Here is an 18,073-nt window from a genome sequence, read left to right as displayed (position 1 = left end):
AAAATATATATATATATATATATATATATTATTAATAATTATATATATTATTAATATAATAGTTATACATTATTATAATTATATATATTATTAATATATTAATAACGTGGTTTTAAAATATATATATATATATATATATATAAATATATATATATATATATATTTATATATATATATATATGCATGTGTACCTACATATATAACCTACATACAGGGCATGTGAGGACATTTGAAGACACAACTTAATAAAAAAAAAACTGCTAGGATAAACGATAAGAAATTCTTGCTAATTACATAAATTGATTTCAGTATTAAATACGCTCATACGTTGAAAAACTTGTTTCATTAAATTTATTTTTTTAATTTTATATATCTTCTTATTAATATTATATTATTTTAGATTTAATTTTGGAGGCCCATGCCAAATGACCATTCTGTCCACCTACCTTTGTTCATGGCCAGCCTACCTACATGTATACCCGCATATATGCCTTCATGCCTGCATACATACCTTACACGTTGGCAAGGAGAAATTAGTGTTGAAAAAACACAACCATGTCGTTATCATGCAAATCAACGTCAAACAATCAAATGGCATCAAGAGAAATTCAACATAACAGCCAAGTTGCCAGAAAAATGACATCAAGTCAACAATAATTTTATCAGCATGACCAACAACCCAACGTTTCTAAATATTACTAATTTAATCAATTTCATTAGTAATTATTATTAATTTCACTTATTAAAGCAAGAGAGGCACAATATCGCACGCAATGCCCCAAAATATGGATCAACGTCTTTTATCATTTAAAACCACTCAAATCAGCTCATACATCACGGCTTATCGTATCGTTTTGCGCGCATTTTTTGGGAGGGTTTTTCGTATTTTTTTAATTCACAATGAAAATTTTTGTTTCATTTTAAAATCACGTTGAATTCGATTTTATCCACAATTATAAATAAAAATACAAAAAAGAAAAGTTTGTTTTCTACATGTACGCACAATGATAATATAAAAATAAATGTCTTAATTCGTAAAATGAAAATCATCATCTTTAAAAGCATTAACAATAATCCAATAACATCCCTACAGCAACTACAAATATAACTACAATAAAATTAGCTGTAGGGACAACAACAGCAACAACGTTAGCAGCAGCAGCAGCAACAACAACATCCAAGGAACAAGAGTAGTAAATCTCAATCACAGCAACTACTGGCCAAGCAAGTCATTGCAACGGCACAATTATGACTTGACAAATTAAAATGATGGCCATTTCGATATTTTTACCAAAAAAATTTTATTTTGTGATAACAAGATAGAACTTGAGGGTTTTACGTTTTCAGACACGACAAGCACAAAATCCCTTCAATGAAGAGTTCTACAAGATAAGTAATTCATTCATGACTTTCAGCTTGTTAACAACAAACCGTAAATAAGAGCATGGCCAACTAAACAACAAAAATGAAGCCATAAAAACATCAACATCATATACGAAGCAACAAAAAAACAACATTTCCATTCTTGCCAGTAAAACTAACTGGAAGCAATTGCGTTTGTAACATAACGATTCTAATTATAAAGTGTCACGTGTCTTCATATTGTATGACGTGTTTCCGCCGTGTGTTTGCGTTTGTTGTTGCCTCATTCATATAGCATACAGCCGTAGATTTGTTTTTCTTTTGTTGGGTTCTTGCAATTTTGTTATATATGGTTGTGTTTATTCGTTTTTGGTTTTCAGGGTTCATGTTTGCAGTGCGTTGAAGTGGATGTTAGATGCCCGGATGCATATTCCTCCTCCAACATCACATCCTTCCTCCACTTCCAGCATCAAGGTGTCATCTCGTTTGTTGTAGATCTGCTCTGCCGATTTGAGTGGTTTGAATTAGTGTTCATCCATTCACTTCCATGTTGAGGATAAAATTTTTAACCAGCTCACGGTTATTAAATTTTTTCTCAAAATAGGATTTTCTATTTACGAGATAAGATTTTTTATTATGTATGTATGCTGTTTAAATAATTTGTAATTAAATAGTCGTTGTCATCGTGCTGAGTTAATACGTTGTTCTTGTCAATGTTTGTGTTTCAATGAAAAACATTGAACATGTTGGAAGCAGCCAAACTGCATTTCATTGCTGACACCCTGATCGGTAGCAGCATTATATTCTGAATGGATTATTCCATGATCACGTGATCAACAACGTCATCATTGCATGTTCGCTCGGTAGGTTGGGGTTTAAATTTCATTGTAGAGTTATCGTTCATCCAAATAATCCACAAACATGTGTCGACCATTTATTTGTTTGTGGTTCCGATAATTTGTAAGTGCATTGTGGGTGTGTGCGTGCGTGTGCATGCGTGCGTGTGTGTGTGCGTGTGTGTGTATGTGTGTGTATGTGTGTAATTGATGTTTTAACGATGGTTATGTTAAAAAGAGATACATACCTGTCTTGATATCTTTGCTGAATATTTGACATTGAATTTTTAACAAAGGAAAATATTCGAAAAGATTTTATAAAGAAACATATTTACATACACACACTATAATATGATCTGAACTTGGATGGTGTTTTTAAATTTTTTTAAACGTTAAGGCTACTGCTGGTGATAACGCAAAGATGATGATGATGCGGTGATGATATTTGTGATGAAGACGATAGTAATTTAATAATTTTGGTTTGATTTTATTAGAAACTATATTAACATAACCAAACAACAACGAATACCATTCAAGTTCAGATCATATTATGGTGTGTGTATATAAATATTTTTCTGTATAAAATCATTTCGAATATTTTTCTTTGTTAAAAAGTCATAGAAGTTGACTCCAGCATTTATCATCGAGTCAAAACAAACAGTTTGAAGTGCCATCATAACATAAAAATGTGAAAATCTGAACAAAAGTTTTGCAATCGAGCAAACTTTGAAAACGAATATGCAGACAAACAAACAAATGTACCAACATTTATACATAAAAAACAAACATATAAGCAACTAAACAAAAACTGAACAAACAAAAAAAAAACAAACAGACATGACAATACATACAAACATTAAAAAATCCTCATATGTCTAGACATAGCATATTAATAAACTAATACAAGCATGCAAACATAGAAACAAATAAACAAACAAACACGAACACACGAACAAGTAGTCAAACATATGAACCAATGAACGAACATTGAAAAGTGCAGAAGTTGATGAAGAGCGTGTAATTTGATGAGAAGAAAAACGCTTGAAAATGTTAACAGTGAAAGCATTTGAAATGATTGACGCCTTACATGCTCCCCGTTTGACGACATTTTCAAACAAATTGATTTGATGTTTGGATGTTGCTACTGATGCTTTGCAAATCCTGTGCTCAACAATGTTATTTCAAATTAACGCTATACTCCTATAATTATTATATAATTCATTATTATATTTTTGTTAAAAAATTCGTATATTCGTTGTTAATGTTATGATCTAGAGAGAAAAGTCACACACAACAACATGATAACAACTCAACACAGTAGCAAAACACGGTAGCCCAACAACAACAACACATCAGTACAACAACACGACAATAATCCAACAAACACTCCACAATTTTCCAACACATCAAACCATTTTTATTAACTCAAGCAAATAGATAGGTGGCCGTTTATTAAATAAAAAGAATATCTCAAGCGCGCATCAAGATGGAATCGTGTATGAAGACAGATGTCTACACGGTACATCATACGAAGCTTCCTTCACATCCACCAAAATAACTATGGTCATTAGGAGATACAAGTTTGAAACAACTGAATAAATATTTTTCAACATTTGTATGACATTGTACTTTGCTATCTACAACATATAAAACGAACGAACGTATAAAACTACTGAACTTGGATGTAAAAATTGAAATAAGTGAATGGGTAAGATGAAGATGGAAAGCGAACATATAATCGTACCGAAATTCTTCAGCGAACGAAAATTAAAAAGTTACCTACACCGCACAATTTTAATAATTTGCAAGCCAGCAACGTAGATTTATAGTAGATGCAAAAAGACATTTGCATGAAACACCAACATTTATCAGTATAAAATGTAAACACACATTCATACAAAAAACAGTATTCATAAACATCCACACAAAACCAACAATTATACAAAATTGATGAATACCTACCATAAAAAATACAAAAACATTTCTAGCGTACAATCCAGCTCGTAGATAGCGAGCATTTAATCGTCTTGTTATTGAATTGTATGTGGGAGAGATTGAAAATGAAGATTACGAACGCACGCCTCTAGTCATCATTATTAATCACATGTCTGCCTGTGCGTGCAAATACACACACACACACACACATACACGCGTATAAAAAAACAATGTAAACGTATGCATCCCAGAAACATATGTATAAATATTTGCAAAAGCCAAATGAAATCATTTAAAATTAATTCTATGTCCAACACAAGATATAACAAGAAATTTTAAACTTATGTTTGCATCTGAAGTGATTGTGAGGCCCGTTAGCTCAGTTGGTTAGAGCGTCGTGCTAATAACGCGAAGGTCGTGGGTTCGATCCCCCCACGGGCCAAAAATTTTGTTTAAATGTCGTTCATCTGTTTTTTTCAAATACCAAACACTCACTCGGTGTTAAAGTGGAATATTTGTTTAAATGTTGATATTGTTGACTGTAATTTTGTAATCACACTTTTTATGGATTCCTGTATAAAAATTCGCGTTATATATATGTATATATGTATGCATGTACGTATATATCGATATATGTTATATAATAACTATAAATATAATTGAGATACATATATATATATATATATATATATATACATACATTTTTACACTATATATATATATATATATATATATATATATATCTATATATATATATAGTGTTGTCAGCAGAACCTATTTAACGTTTTATGAATCACCTTTCCTACTTGAGTGTGCAGGCGTAAACATGAACTATCACGTGGAAGTTGCAAACATCCCAGACAGACAGACAGACAGACAAACGGATAAGCAGGGCGACAGAGAATCAATAACACAGGCAATCAAGCAAAACACAGCAAGCAGACAGACATACAACCAGACAGACATACAAGCAGTCAGACATACAAGCAGTCAGACGTACTAGGAGGCAAACAGACGATCAGTAAGTCGGTTGCACCTACATGAATGACTGCTTGAATGATGTCGGCCAGCCATCGAGATCAAACGAACAACAATTAATCTATGCATGCTACGTCGAACGCTCCTTTGTGAGAATTTTTATTCAAAATTTCTATGACTCCTCCCCTCTTATGAAAATTTCATAAACTTCTGACGTGAATTGATGGTGATCGTTTCCGTATCCACTTAATTTCATTAACTTCATCTATATTTCATAGATTCGTGTAAGTTAATCACTTCTTCTTTTTCATCAGACCCTCTTATTCCCACTATTTCCTGATTCACCATTCAGCACCGTTGTTAAATGTTGTGCGTTATTATTTCATTGAAGTATCCATAAAATGAAAATGTAGCAGCAGATGGTGGATCCATCCTCTGATTTTATTATACAAGCGTGATCTTACCATGTGACAGCAACATGATTGATATGTAATTGGCATGTTGATTGAGGTTTTTATTAGGAACCGGATATGATTAGCGATTAATAAAATATTAAGAATAATAAAAACAGTTTCGTTCTACGTTTTTCCAGACATCTGGAGAATGATTATTAAAAAACAGCGCAGTTTAATGAAGATAAAACTTTTCAAAATTATTATTATTATATTGCTGTAACCCTCGACTCTTGTAATTACCAACACCAATGTTATAACACTTCAAAGATTTCTATATTTCCAACACCAATGTTGTAGTTTCCAACGATCGTCAAGTGGTCGTTATTCCGTAGGTTCAAGATTTCCAACAGGTGAACACAACCGCTTCAAACGCAAACTTCGTTGAACGTTTTTTTGAATACCAACAGTAATAGAAACATCCAACTATTCCATGTAACTGCTACGTAAATCACATTTACGACTTCGCTTTCTCTACTGGAAACCAGAGTGTAAATCTGACTATTCATTCGCTGATATACCAGATATTTTCACAATCCAAAGATTACAACTATAGCAAAGATAACAAAGATAACAAACAATCAAGATAATAATGATGTTGCGCAGGTTGATCATTCCGGCAGTTATTACAATATGTTGCTTCTTTTTCTCAAACTGCTTTTTAAATCAACTCTTTTTGAAAATTTTAAAATATTGACAATTTATGTTGATTATATCTCAATACTGTTAAAACATCATAACGAAATCAAAAATGAAAAATACCTATGAAGCTTTTTAAGGTTTTTAACAATAATAGTTACATTTATTAAGCAAATTAATAAAAAAATAAAACACTTGAACAAATTATAATCCGACCAGCTCTGAGTTTGAGTCTCATTAAAATGAGCCCATATTTTTTGACTCTATGCTATCTTTTAGACATTCATTTACTCAGATACGCTCATGATCGGTCGGTTTTGCGTTCATTAAACATGCCTGAACCGTCTAGCGTCTGCTCTGTTTTTTTTTTATTTGATGACACTCATGGACCCAATTGAGACCCTACTGGAATTGTGGGTCCGCTACGGAAAGAATTCATTTCTTGCATTTTTAAGCACAGACATGTTAAGTAGTTTTATTAAGTTGCGTAATTGTGTTTATTCTGAGGAAGAAAAAGTTTCTATTCGAGAATTTCAGAGTTTGTTCTGCTTCCACGTTGTCTTATTATTATCAATAATTTATGAACATGTTTGCCATCTAACAATACAACTAACCAGTGTAAAAATATACACGTCCACGCTCCGATATAAAAGACTTTCGTGCCATCGAGCAATAATTAACTGACACTTTGGCAACATATTTATGGCTGCTTCATTGAATGCTTTTCATTGAGTGGGTTATTTATATCGGCGGCTGGTGGCGGGTAGATGAATTTGTGGAACATTCGATGTTCACATCCACGTTCGCCTGATTTATGGAAGTAGTTTGCAGTTGCTCTTTCTTGGAAAATCAGTTATTTATGCGAATTATTGTAAAATTTAAAAAAAATGTAATTTATCAAAATTGGTTTGTTTAAATTATCATTAATTTAAATATAAAAAGCATAAAACATATTATGTTTGCCGTTGTATTGAAAATTGGAATATGAAAGTTTATTGAAGTGTATTATAATTAGAAAAAATAAATCATGAAATAAAGTGCTTTTGCATAATGAAAGAACCTTAAATAACTATAAATATTTAATTGTGTAAGCCGACAAAATATTTTGTAAGCGACATATTCAATTTCCGTAAAAAATTACTCATAATTTAAAGTTGAAATGATTACTGATAAAATGTGCGAATACAAAATAGAGAAAATCGTTAATAGTTCTTGTTTCAACCAAACTTTGTAAAATGAAAAAGAACATCTAATTTTAAAATATAAGATACTACTATGAACATTTAACAGTGAACTTTTATAAACTTTTAACATTCAACTTTTAACTTGCTAAAAATTTGTAATATGAAGTGGTTCGAGTTCTAAGCCGACAAAGAAAACAAGAAAGTAACTTAATTCGATTCGATAAATGACACACCTAAGGCTGAAAATCTGTTTCAATTAGCAATATTGTCATTGTTCAGTTGACACATGGAACGTGTTTTCAGTGCATTCTTTCTATTCAATTGGTTCAGGCCGGTACAATTCTCTTTGTTCATAACATTGACTGCTTAGGCCTTACATACGTTTAGACATAATGAGCGATAGATACATCAACAGATATTTGTTGTCTAAGAAAAATTTTGCTGATAAAAACCATTTATTAAGCAAATGACTTTGCTCACTCTCAACATGAGGCACGTCTGTAAATTAATAGTCTGTAGATTTTCAGTAGAAATTTGAGAAACTAGCCACCACGAAATGAAAAAATATACAAGGATCATGCAATTTTAAAATAGTGTTGATAGTGTACATGCTGTCATTGATTGATTGATTGATTCTGAATAAAAATACTGACGCAATGTCGATAAATAATCTGGGAGTCATCGTTAGGCTTTCGTGATATCGTCCTTTTTTGTAGCGGTTTCGTGCGGCAGGCTTTCTCTTTATTGTCATCCTCCCTAGCATTGCCATTGTTCTTCGAATCATTCTGCGCACAAATATCCTAACCTATGCATTAGTCCTCGTCTGATCAATAAATCCTGTCACAAAATTGCGCTACTAATTATAATAAGAATATATGTACTATGTGGGGACGGTTCATACATGCACACACAGATATAATTATACTTATACATGTATATGAATATTTTATTTGTTTATGTATAAGTTTGTACTTACGTATATTAGAAAGATTTCCACCTTTTACGTAACAGCGCGATACGGTTAAAATAAACGAAATATATATAATGTGAAAGCAATGCTGACAAATGGATGAAGAAGAATTTACACGAATTTTATCTTGCAACAGCAGAATATTGTAAATAGAACTGCGTTTTGTTTTGTTTTGATTAATTTTAACAACGAAAATGGAAGAATTCGATCTATCGTTTTCTGACACAGAAATGGAGGAGCCAGTGAAACCTCACCCTTCCTATCCAGTTCAGCATATTCAAAAACCCACACCAAGACCTGACTTTCTATATCCACAGCAATACAATCAACATGATAAAACTAACCAAGTTTTTATGGAGTTTCCTAGCAAGTCTTTCATGAAGAATGAAATTAAGAAACAATTCTCACCAACAAAATCCTCTACAAAACCAAATTTACCAAGTGGTTTGGGAAGTTTTTCCAACTACTACCAGTTCATGAGTGAAACGATCGATGAACAAGGTCCATACCGAATGATGGTCTTTAATGACTTCATGACGGCCAACCTCAACACCACTGCCCATGGAATTCCTAATTATGCTCGCGCAAATGGTATTTATCACTTCGTTCTTAAATAAATACATCTTACAAAGCACGGTTTATCACATTTTAGATTTTCATATTTTATAAATGAACACTACAATGAAAATATTAATCCGCAGTTAAATACTTGTATACTTTTAGCTCAAATGATTCATAAATTAAAAAGTTAATCGAACTTAACATTTTGCAACAGAACTTTAAATTATTTTATAATAAATACGTACATATAAGATATTATTTGTAAAATTTCACGTATTTAAAGCTATAACAAACTAATGAAATTCTAAAAGGAAAATTCAAAAAAATGTTTTGGGGTTTGACAATACTGTTGATGACATCTGGAATGGTTTTCAACATATACGAACTGACACAACGCTACATGGATCGGCCGAAGCAAGTAACACTGAGCATCACTAGGAACGATGCACTGAACTTTCCATCAGTGACCATCTGCAACATGAATCCTGTCAAAAAATCTGCCCTGGAAGGACAACAGAACAAATGTTCGTTGCAACAATTTTCCTTCTTTCCAATTTTCTTAACCCTTCTTTTTTCTTCTTCAAATTTATTGTTATATTTTAATTAAATTATTAAATAAAAGTAGGATTAACCATTATTTTAATTTTAAAATTTTCAATTGGTAAAAGACTCAAATGGTAACGATGGACCTGGTAGTAACGGAAGTTCTAAGAACGCACAAAATGATGTTTCGAGAAGAAAACGACAAATCAACACTAACTACTATTCAGCCAGTAAATTTTGATGTTATTGAAACATTTACATAACTAAGAACATTAATTTGGCATTATTATATTTTTGTTTAATAGTTGTAATAACAGTGAGTGATTCAAAATTGTGATGATGTTTATACTTCATACCATCACAGTAAGTTTAAGAAAGAAGTCAATCCGTCGTAAATGCAAATTATTTTAGTAGGTTATTACAATAGAATTAATTCAGTTTATATAATTTGTTAATTGGATGTTACGTAAATGGAAAAAAGTATCATATGAGAAACTAAAACTCTGATGGTAGTTGTGTCGCAATTGAAAGTGAAAGTATTCCTTTCAAATTGTGAACTAGCGTGAATAGCCAGTAAAAAAATCTTCGTTGTACATTTATTTCAACGTGTGATTTCAGGCTGTCCTCCAAAATGGTTGTATTATTCAAACTACTGCTATGGAGCATTTCAACCGTCTGTAACTTGGCAGGATGCTAATTCCACCTGTGTGAGGTTGCAAAAATTTTGTGCGTATAGTGGTAGATCTAGAGGGGCCACGACCAGCCAAATTTGTGAACATTTGGTTATTTTTTGGGTCTCTTGGCCCTCCCGTCAAATTTCAAAATTTTTAAAATTTTCACCTCCCTCTATGTTGCTTACATCCGTCACTGTGTGCATGTAATTGATCATGAAATGGTTATTTTAATTTAAGGATATAACTTCTCTTCGCTAGTTAAATTAAGAAATTTCATTTCAAAGTAATCAGGCTCAGTTACTCAGCATCACGGATCAAGCAGAATTTGACTTCGTTGAAAATGCAATGTAATTGCTCAATATTTTTAATTAAAAGTTAAAGTTAAATTTAAACAACATAATCTTGATGAAAAGAACTTGAAGATTTTTCTATTTTATCAAAAAATGAATAGCTAAAACTAAAAAAAAAATTTTTATTTTTTTTTCCAGAATGAAAAGTATTTTGTTTGATTCTATTTGGCTAGGTTTGTTAAAAACAGGTGGCGATGTTATAAATAGTTCTACATATTATACTGACGGTGGGTTATCTTTCAATCATTAGCATCGAACAAAATGATTTCAATAATTTTGAAAAATATTAATCTTTTTAACAATTTCAGTTCACAAGTAATGTAACATTTTTTATTTAATGTTATTTATTTACACAAATTAGTTTATTCACCTTGCAATGAAATGTGCTGCTTCCAAACAGGTAACGACTCGCCATTCCGCGTGTACATGGCAGACTCAATGAATGAGAAAACCAGGTGCTTCCGACTCGAAATCGTGTTCATGGCCTACTTCGACAGACCATGTGATGTCAACTTCGATTTTGTCTGCAAACGAAAAGGTTAGTGTATGTTTCGTGCATCTGCCTGTAATGTTCTTAAACATATTTAACTAAATCCTGAACCAAATTTAGCCCAACCAGTCTTAACAACAGAATATACAACTATAGCAACACCAATTAAAACAACAACCTCGACCACCACTACAACTACAACCACAACTACCACAACAACTACAACAACCCCAACAACCATAACTACTAAATCTACGACCACTACAATCACAATCACTACAACCACCACAACTATCAAGACAAGCACCACAACTACAACAACTACCATAACTACTACAACTACACCAACCATTACAACATCAACAACAATAACAGCATTAACTTCAACTACAACAGTTTTAACTACAACCACAACTACTATTAATACCAGCACAACAACTACAAGCACATCTACTACAACAACTACTACAACAACTACTACTACAACTACAACTACTACTACAATTACCATTACTATTACTATTGCAACTACCACCACCACTACCACCACTACAACTATTACTACCACTACCACTAATACTACTACTACAACTAGTTCGGTTTATACTTTTACAACATCAACTATAAAACCAACAACAATAACAACATTAATAACAACAACTACGTCTCAGTCAACAACTGCATTAGCAACGACAATGAGACCAGTTGATCTCATGTGTTGCTGTACATGTTGTCTAGCGAATAACAATTACGACGCACAACATTGTCGGTCTAGCAGCAAGAGCAACATGGACTCAGCAAAAAATATGGCCTATAGACAGCTCAGCTCTGTCGTCAACCCATCCATCTCTACAAATTTCGAACCGCCAACGATAATCAACGGCAGTCAGTTCAACAGGACGACTCTTAGCGATAATTTTCAGAAGCAAGAACAATTCTTCGAAAGAATTGCTACACTGTCGACTTCTGAGCAGAAATCTTATGGGTACAGTGTGAGTGACTTGATAAACTACTGCACATACATGGGGGAACGGTGTGATTTATCCAAGTCAGTTGCAGTTGAATCATTTTTCAGTGGTCTTATTCTTGCATGTCTTTGTTAATTTATTTGTTTTGAGAAAATTTTTTATATTTATACTGAATATCAACACCATACATTTTATCCATAGTCATTCAAAATATATTTTATATGCACACACAAACACGCACCAGTTTCAAACGGCAGAAATGCATTGTTATTTTAGTTAACTCGTAATATGATCTTTTGCCACATTGAAGGGCTTTCAATAGTCCATTCTTCGGAACGATCGATATTGATATGAACGAGAGATTTGTACTAATACCTCGTTCTTTTGTGCTAATCGATGAACTTTTCGTTCATGTCTTGTCTCAGTTGTTGAAATAAATAGACATTAATGAGAGTAAAATTGAAAACGTTTTCAAATTAGAAATTTTATAATTATCTCAACATTCGATCAATGTTCCATGTTAGACCACGGATAACAATAAATTTTTACAAGATCTATCAATATTAATTTTAATTTTGTTAATGATCTCGACTAAGATTTTTTTCTAAAACCAAAAATCATTATTGGCATCACTTTGTTCAAAGGCAACATTTATTTTAAAGCCATTAAAAAATCTAAAATTAGAAACAAATGCTGTGCCAAAATCAATTTTATTATTAACTAATAATAATACTGATTTTGCCAAACTTAGTGCCGCAAAAAACAATCCAATTTGTTTTAAAATTATTAAAATTTTCTTACTCAAAAGATTAATATTTGGATTAATAAAATGTTGACATTATTTGTATTACAATTATACTTCAAACAATTTGTGAGCAGTGATTTTGAAAGTTTCTACAACCCCTTACACGGGAACTGTTATGTTTATAACTCTGGTTGGAACGATTCCAAACAAATAGTGACGGCCACCAGGGAAGGTCCAAAAAACGGTTGGAAAATTTATTATTGAAAAATTGAATAAAAATTGATGAAAAATACGGAAAAAACATTGGTAGAGTTGTAGCAATTTAATATGAAACATCAAAAGGTTTGGAGATGGTTGTGAATATCGATCAGATGGATTACGTGAAGCAAGCAGGAAGTCTGGCAGGGATCCGTGTCGTCATCCTCGACCAGAATCAGATGCCGTTTCCTGAAGACGAGGGAGTCTCAGTTGGCCCTGGACAATTAACTTACATCAGTTTACAACGGGTAGTATACATTAAATTCTTTTAAAATTTGAGCCCGTTCATTAGAAGAAGGACATGGGACTCTGGTTATTTTAAAAATCTTAAAGATTGTATTTATTAATGAATAAATGGATCAATCAAATTGATAACTCTAAGCACGAGATAAATCGGTTGGGCTCTCCTTACGGCAGCTGCACCGAACAGTTGTTTGACCCATTCACCAGTGCATATTCCGCATTCTACAACGTTCAATATCGGGCCAAAGTGATTTTTATCCATTATCTTTTTTTCAAAAACTTTCTATTGATAACAATTTAATACTAAAAAATTATTAATTTTAATAAATACAAACTTTTGGCGCCAAAAATGATGGCGATGTGCAAATGATTACGTAACCAGGGTTGTGAGTACACGTGCTATCAAAAAAAAATTATGCACGAGTGTGGATGCATAGATTTCAGTTATCTTAATATAACTGCCTTAATGGAGAATATCAACGCCGACAACATGAGCTTGTGTCAGTCTGGGAACTTCGAACAAGGTTGAGTGGATAAAATTTAATCACAACATATCACTGTTATATTATTATCATATCAAACTAATTATTTGTTGACTTGCTGCAAAAGTTTGTGTTTACTTCATACAATTTTTTTACAAACGAACATGTTTCTCGAATCATTTCCAGACGAATGTAGGTATGCAATAAAAATGAAATTTATGAATAAGTCACTGACATGTGATTGCCCTGAACGATGCAAGTTAGAAAATTTCTATCAATAATATCAAAATTTTTTGTAAAAAATATAATCAAAATTAACATTGTTACAGTGACGTGATCTTTGACAGTTTTTCCTCGTATTTGGACTGGCCGATGAAAAGCGAGCAGGTTTCAATTAACTTTGTAATATTAATATATAAATTGTTCATTGTTGTTGTCAACTTCAAAATTACAAACTAGTTTTAATTTTCGTTAAACAGGCTAAAATCGCCCAAATGTATAACCTGACGCAAGATGAAGTAGTGACAGACAACCTGCTGAGAGTGGTCATATACTTTTCCGACTTTCACGTTCATGAGCTGGATGAAGGACCCGCTTATGAAGTATGGTTACTGTTTTATGAGGCTGAGATTGTTTAATTTATTTTGCTCACCAAATTATCTTGTCAGTTGGTCCAGTATCTCTCCGACTTGTGTGGAGTTACTGGTTTGTGGTTCGGATTCGCTATGATGACGTTCTTCGAATATTTCGAACTCCTATCAGACGTTATTGTTTTTTCTATTTTCAATATTTTCCGTTTGTGTACAAAAAAAGTAAATTGAATCAACTCTTTTGTGTTTGATGGAACATTTTAAAATTTCATATATTAATTATGTTGAAAAAGGGAAAAAGTTCACAAATGATAACATTCTACAAAATCCCGCGTATTTGCATTATTTGAACTTTTCAACCTGGAAAACATTAGATTAGGTAAAAAAAACTTATGTATGTTAAGACACAATAAATGATAGATATGTCAACAAATATTTGTCGTCTCACATAAAACTTGCTGGTTAAAAACAAATATTAAGCAAAATACTTTACTTTGAAGTTAAAAAATGTCATTCCTTGAAATTTCCTGTATATTCTAACAGTGAATCAATACAAAACTTTATAAAAATTAATATTCAGCAGAAATATAGAAAATTAATCACCAAAAAAGGAAAATAACACGCTTATCATGCAATTTAAAAGTGATGTTGCAAGTGCACATGTCGCCATTGATTGAATGACAGTGAATAAAAATATCGAATCATCGTCGATAACAAATACTCTCCCTTAGAATTCCTGAGAATTATTTTGCACGCATTCATAACCGATGGATTAGTTCTCGGCTGATCAATAAGTCGTATCACAACATAAAGATCAGGATTGTAGGTGGGTCACTTAATACAGACACACAGAGATATAATTATACTATATGTTTGAATTTATATATAAATTTTCTATAAAAAAGTAAATTGAATCAACTCTTTTGTGTTTGATGAAACATTTTAAAATTTCATATATTAATTATGTTGAAAAAGGGAAAAAGTTCACAAATGATAACATTCTACAAAATCCCGCGTATTTGCATTATTTGAACTTTTCAACCTGGAAAACATTAGATTAGGTAAAAAAAACTTATGTATGTTAAGACACAATAAATGATAGATATGTCAACAAATATTTGTCGTCTCACATAAAACTTGCTGGTTAAAAACAAATATTAAGCAAAATACTTTACTTTGAAGTTAAAAAATGTCATTCCTTGAAATTTCCTGTTTATTCTAACAGTGAATCAATACAAAACTTTATAAAAATTAATATTCAGCAGAAATATAGAAAATTAATCACCAAAAAAGGAAAATAACACGCTTATCATGCAATTTAAAAGTGATGTTGCAAGTGCACATGTCGCCATTGATTGAATGACAGTGAATAAAAATATCGAATCATCGTCGATAACAAATACTCTCCCTTAGAATTCCTGAGAATTATTTTGTACGCATTCATAACCGATGCATTAGTTCTCGGCTGATCAATAAGTCGTATCACAACATAAAGATCAGGATTGTAGGTGGGTCACTTAATACAGACACACAGAGATATAATTACACTATATGTTTGTATGTATATATAAATTTCCTATATAACAGCTAAAGCTTTCTAGATAACAGTGCGATAATTTTAAAATAAAAAAATATTATTTGGAAAGAATGTGAAAGCATTGCTAATAAGCACACGATGGAAAATTTACTCGTGATTTTCCTCGAAACGGAGCAAAATATTAATATCACCTCTGTTTTATTATAGATAATTATTTATTAATAACCTTAATGGAAAAATTCGATCTATCGTTTTCTGACACAGAAATGGAGGAGCCAGTGAAACCTCACCCTTCCTATCCAGTTCAGCATATTCAAAAACCCACACCAAGACCTGACTTTCTATATCCACAGCAATACAATCAACATGATAAAACTAACCAAGTTTTTATGGAGTTTCCTAGCAAGTCTTTCATGAAGAATGAAATTAAGAAACAATTCTCACCAACAAAATCCTCTACAAAACCAAATTTACCAAGTGGTTTGGGAAGTTTTTCCAACTACTACCAGTTCATGAGTGAAACGATCGATGAACAAGGTCCATACCGAATGATGGTCTTTAATGACTTCATGACGGCCAACCTCAACACCACTGCCCATGGAATTCCTAATTATGCTCGCGCAAATGGTATTTATCACTTCGTTCTTAAATAAATACATCTTACAAAGCACGGTTTATCACATTTTAGATTTTCATATTTTATAAATGAACACTACAATGAAAATATTAATCCGCAGTTAAATACTTGTATACTTTTAGCTCAAATGATTCATAAATTAAAAAGTTAATCGAACTTAACATTTTGCAGCAGAACTTTAAATTATTTTATAATAAATACGTACATATAAGATATTATTTGTAAAATTTCACGTATTTAAAGCTATAACAAACTAATGAAATTCTAAAAGGAAAATTCAAAAAAATGTTTTGGGGTTTGACAATACTGTTGATGACATCTGGAATGGTTTTCAACATATACGAACTGACACAACGCTACATGGATCGGCCGAAGCAAGTAACACTGAGCATCACTAGGAACGATGCACTGAACTTTCCATCAGTGACCATCTGCAACATGAATCCTGTCAAAAAATCTGCCCTAGATGGCCAACGGAACACAAGTTCGTTGCAACAATTTTCCTTCTTTCCAATTTTCTTTCAACTAATTATATTTTTATCTTCAAACTTATTAGTAGGTATGATTTGAAGATATTTCATATTTAAAATATGATTATTTCAATTTTATTTCAATTAAAACGTTAATTTGTTAAAAGGCTCCAATGGTAACAGAGGATCAAGTAATGACGGAAGTTCTACCAACGCACAAGGTAACGTTGCGAGGAGAAAACGACAAATCAACACTAACTACTATTCAGCCAGTACATTTTTTAGATCTTATTAAAACATTTACATAAATAAATTTGGCATTATTATATTTTTGTATAATAATAATTATAATAACATTAAGTGATTTAAACAGTGAATGTGATGAAGTTTGTACTGCATATAATCACAATTTAAAATTTGTTTCAACTAATACCGAAAATCAAAAGTTAAATGAATGTAGTTATTTTTTTATTTCAATGTAAAACTTCAGATTGTCCAGAGAATTGGTTGTATTACTCAAACTACTGCTATGGAGAATTTTCATTGTCAGCATCTTGGCATGTTGCTAATTCCACTTGTGTGAGGTTGTGAAAATTTTTTCTGCGCATGTTAACGATTGTTATATATTTTTAATTTTTTTAAATGCTATTATGAACTTATAAGTTACAATTAAACCTTCGTGCCAGAAAACACACTTGCACATTATGTATGCACGCGCAAGCACCGCATCATACCGGTATGATGGTCATTGAGTTTCGGACAGACAGTATTCGAACCATGCTTAAAACGCCATACTTGGCACTTCTACCGGCTTAGTTGAATAGTTAATTGAATAATTATACTTTTTTTTATTAATTAAATTAAAATAATTCATTTTTCAAGTAATCAGGCTCAATTACTTAGCATCACAGATCAAGAAGAATTTGACTTTGTTGCAGCAACAATGTAAATAATATTTTTTTTGAAACAAAATTATGCTTTGAGAACTTTAAGTTATTTTTAGAAAAAAAACAACTATATATTTAGATTATTTATATATTAAAATTGTTAATAAATATTTTAATCGTATAATTGGAATATTTAAATATTATTGTTGATTAAAATTTAAATCATTATTAATTAACCTACTTTTGTAATTTTTACATAGCAAGATAACAATATATGGAAAT

At 31.6% G+C, this 18,073-nt stretch overlaps 5 protein-coding genes across 5 annotated transcripts; all 5 read left to right on the top strand.

Moving 5' to 3' along the window:
• Window positions 1-8,550: 8,550 nt before the first annotated feature.
• Window positions 8,551-8,973, top strand: HELRODRAFT_160536 (hypothetical protein; the record flags this gene model as incomplete). The annotated part of the gene is made up of 1 exon (XM_009017489.1): window positions 8,551-8,973. One exon carries the CDS (start codon window positions 8,551-8,553, stop codon window positions 8,971-8,973), a length of 423 nt encoding a protein of 140 aa, XP_009015737.1.
• Window positions 8,974-9,242: 269 nt separating this feature from the next.
• On the top strand, window positions 9,243-11,027 carry HELRODRAFT_160535 (hypothetical protein; the record flags this gene model as incomplete). The annotated part of the gene is made up of 4 exons (XM_009017488.1): window positions 9,243-9,441; window positions 10,079-10,172; window positions 10,623-10,657; window positions 10,885-11,027. 4 exons carry the CDS (start codon window positions 9,243-9,245, stop codon window positions 11,025-11,027), a joined length of 471 nt encoding a protein of 156 aa, XP_009015736.1.
• A 735-nt stretch (window positions 11,028-11,762) lies between these two features.
• Window positions 11,763-12,379, top strand: HELRODRAFT_160534 (hypothetical protein; the record flags this gene model as incomplete). Its single annotated transcript, XM_009017487.1, has 2 exons — window positions 11,763-12,022; window positions 12,253-12,379. 2 exons carry the CDS (start codon window positions 11,763-11,765, stop codon window positions 12,377-12,379), a joined length of 387 nt encoding a protein of 128 aa, XP_009015735.1.
• Window positions 12,380-12,771: 392 nt separating this feature from the next.
• HELRODRAFT_160533 (hypothetical protein) lies at window positions 12,772-14,937 on the top strand (the record flags this gene model as incomplete). Its single annotated transcript, XM_009017486.1, has 9 exons — window positions 12,772-12,931; window positions 13,030-13,193; window positions 13,328-13,435; window positions 13,571-13,712; window positions 13,857-13,929; window positions 14,000-14,057; window positions 14,150-14,272; window positions 14,339-14,434; window positions 14,872-14,937. 9 exons carry the CDS (start codon window positions 12,772-12,774, stop codon window positions 14,935-14,937), a joined length of 990 nt encoding a protein of 329 aa, XP_009015734.1.
• Window positions 14,938-16,063: 1,126 nt separating this feature from the next.
• Window positions 16,064-17,720, top strand: HELRODRAFT_160532 (hypothetical protein; the record flags this gene model as incomplete). The annotated part of the gene is made up of 5 exons (XM_009017485.1): window positions 16,064-16,424; window positions 16,706-16,918; window positions 17,072-17,125; window positions 17,395-17,488; window positions 17,591-17,720. 5 exons carry the CDS (start codon window positions 16,064-16,066, stop codon window positions 17,718-17,720), a joined length of 852 nt encoding a protein of 283 aa, XP_009015733.1.
• Window positions 17,721-18,073: the final 353 nt, after the last annotated feature.

Source organism: Helobdella robusta (genome assembly GCF_000326865.2).
Source record: "Helobdella robusta unplaced genomic scaffold HELROscaffold_2, whole genome shotgun sequence".
Classification (NCBI taxonomy): Eukaryota; Metazoa; Annelida; class Clitellata; order Rhynchobdellida; family Glossiphoniidae; genus Helobdella; species Helobdella robusta.
The sequence above is the reverse complement of the archived record's forward strand: the minus strand, read 5'-3'. Positions and strand labels throughout refer to the sequence as shown.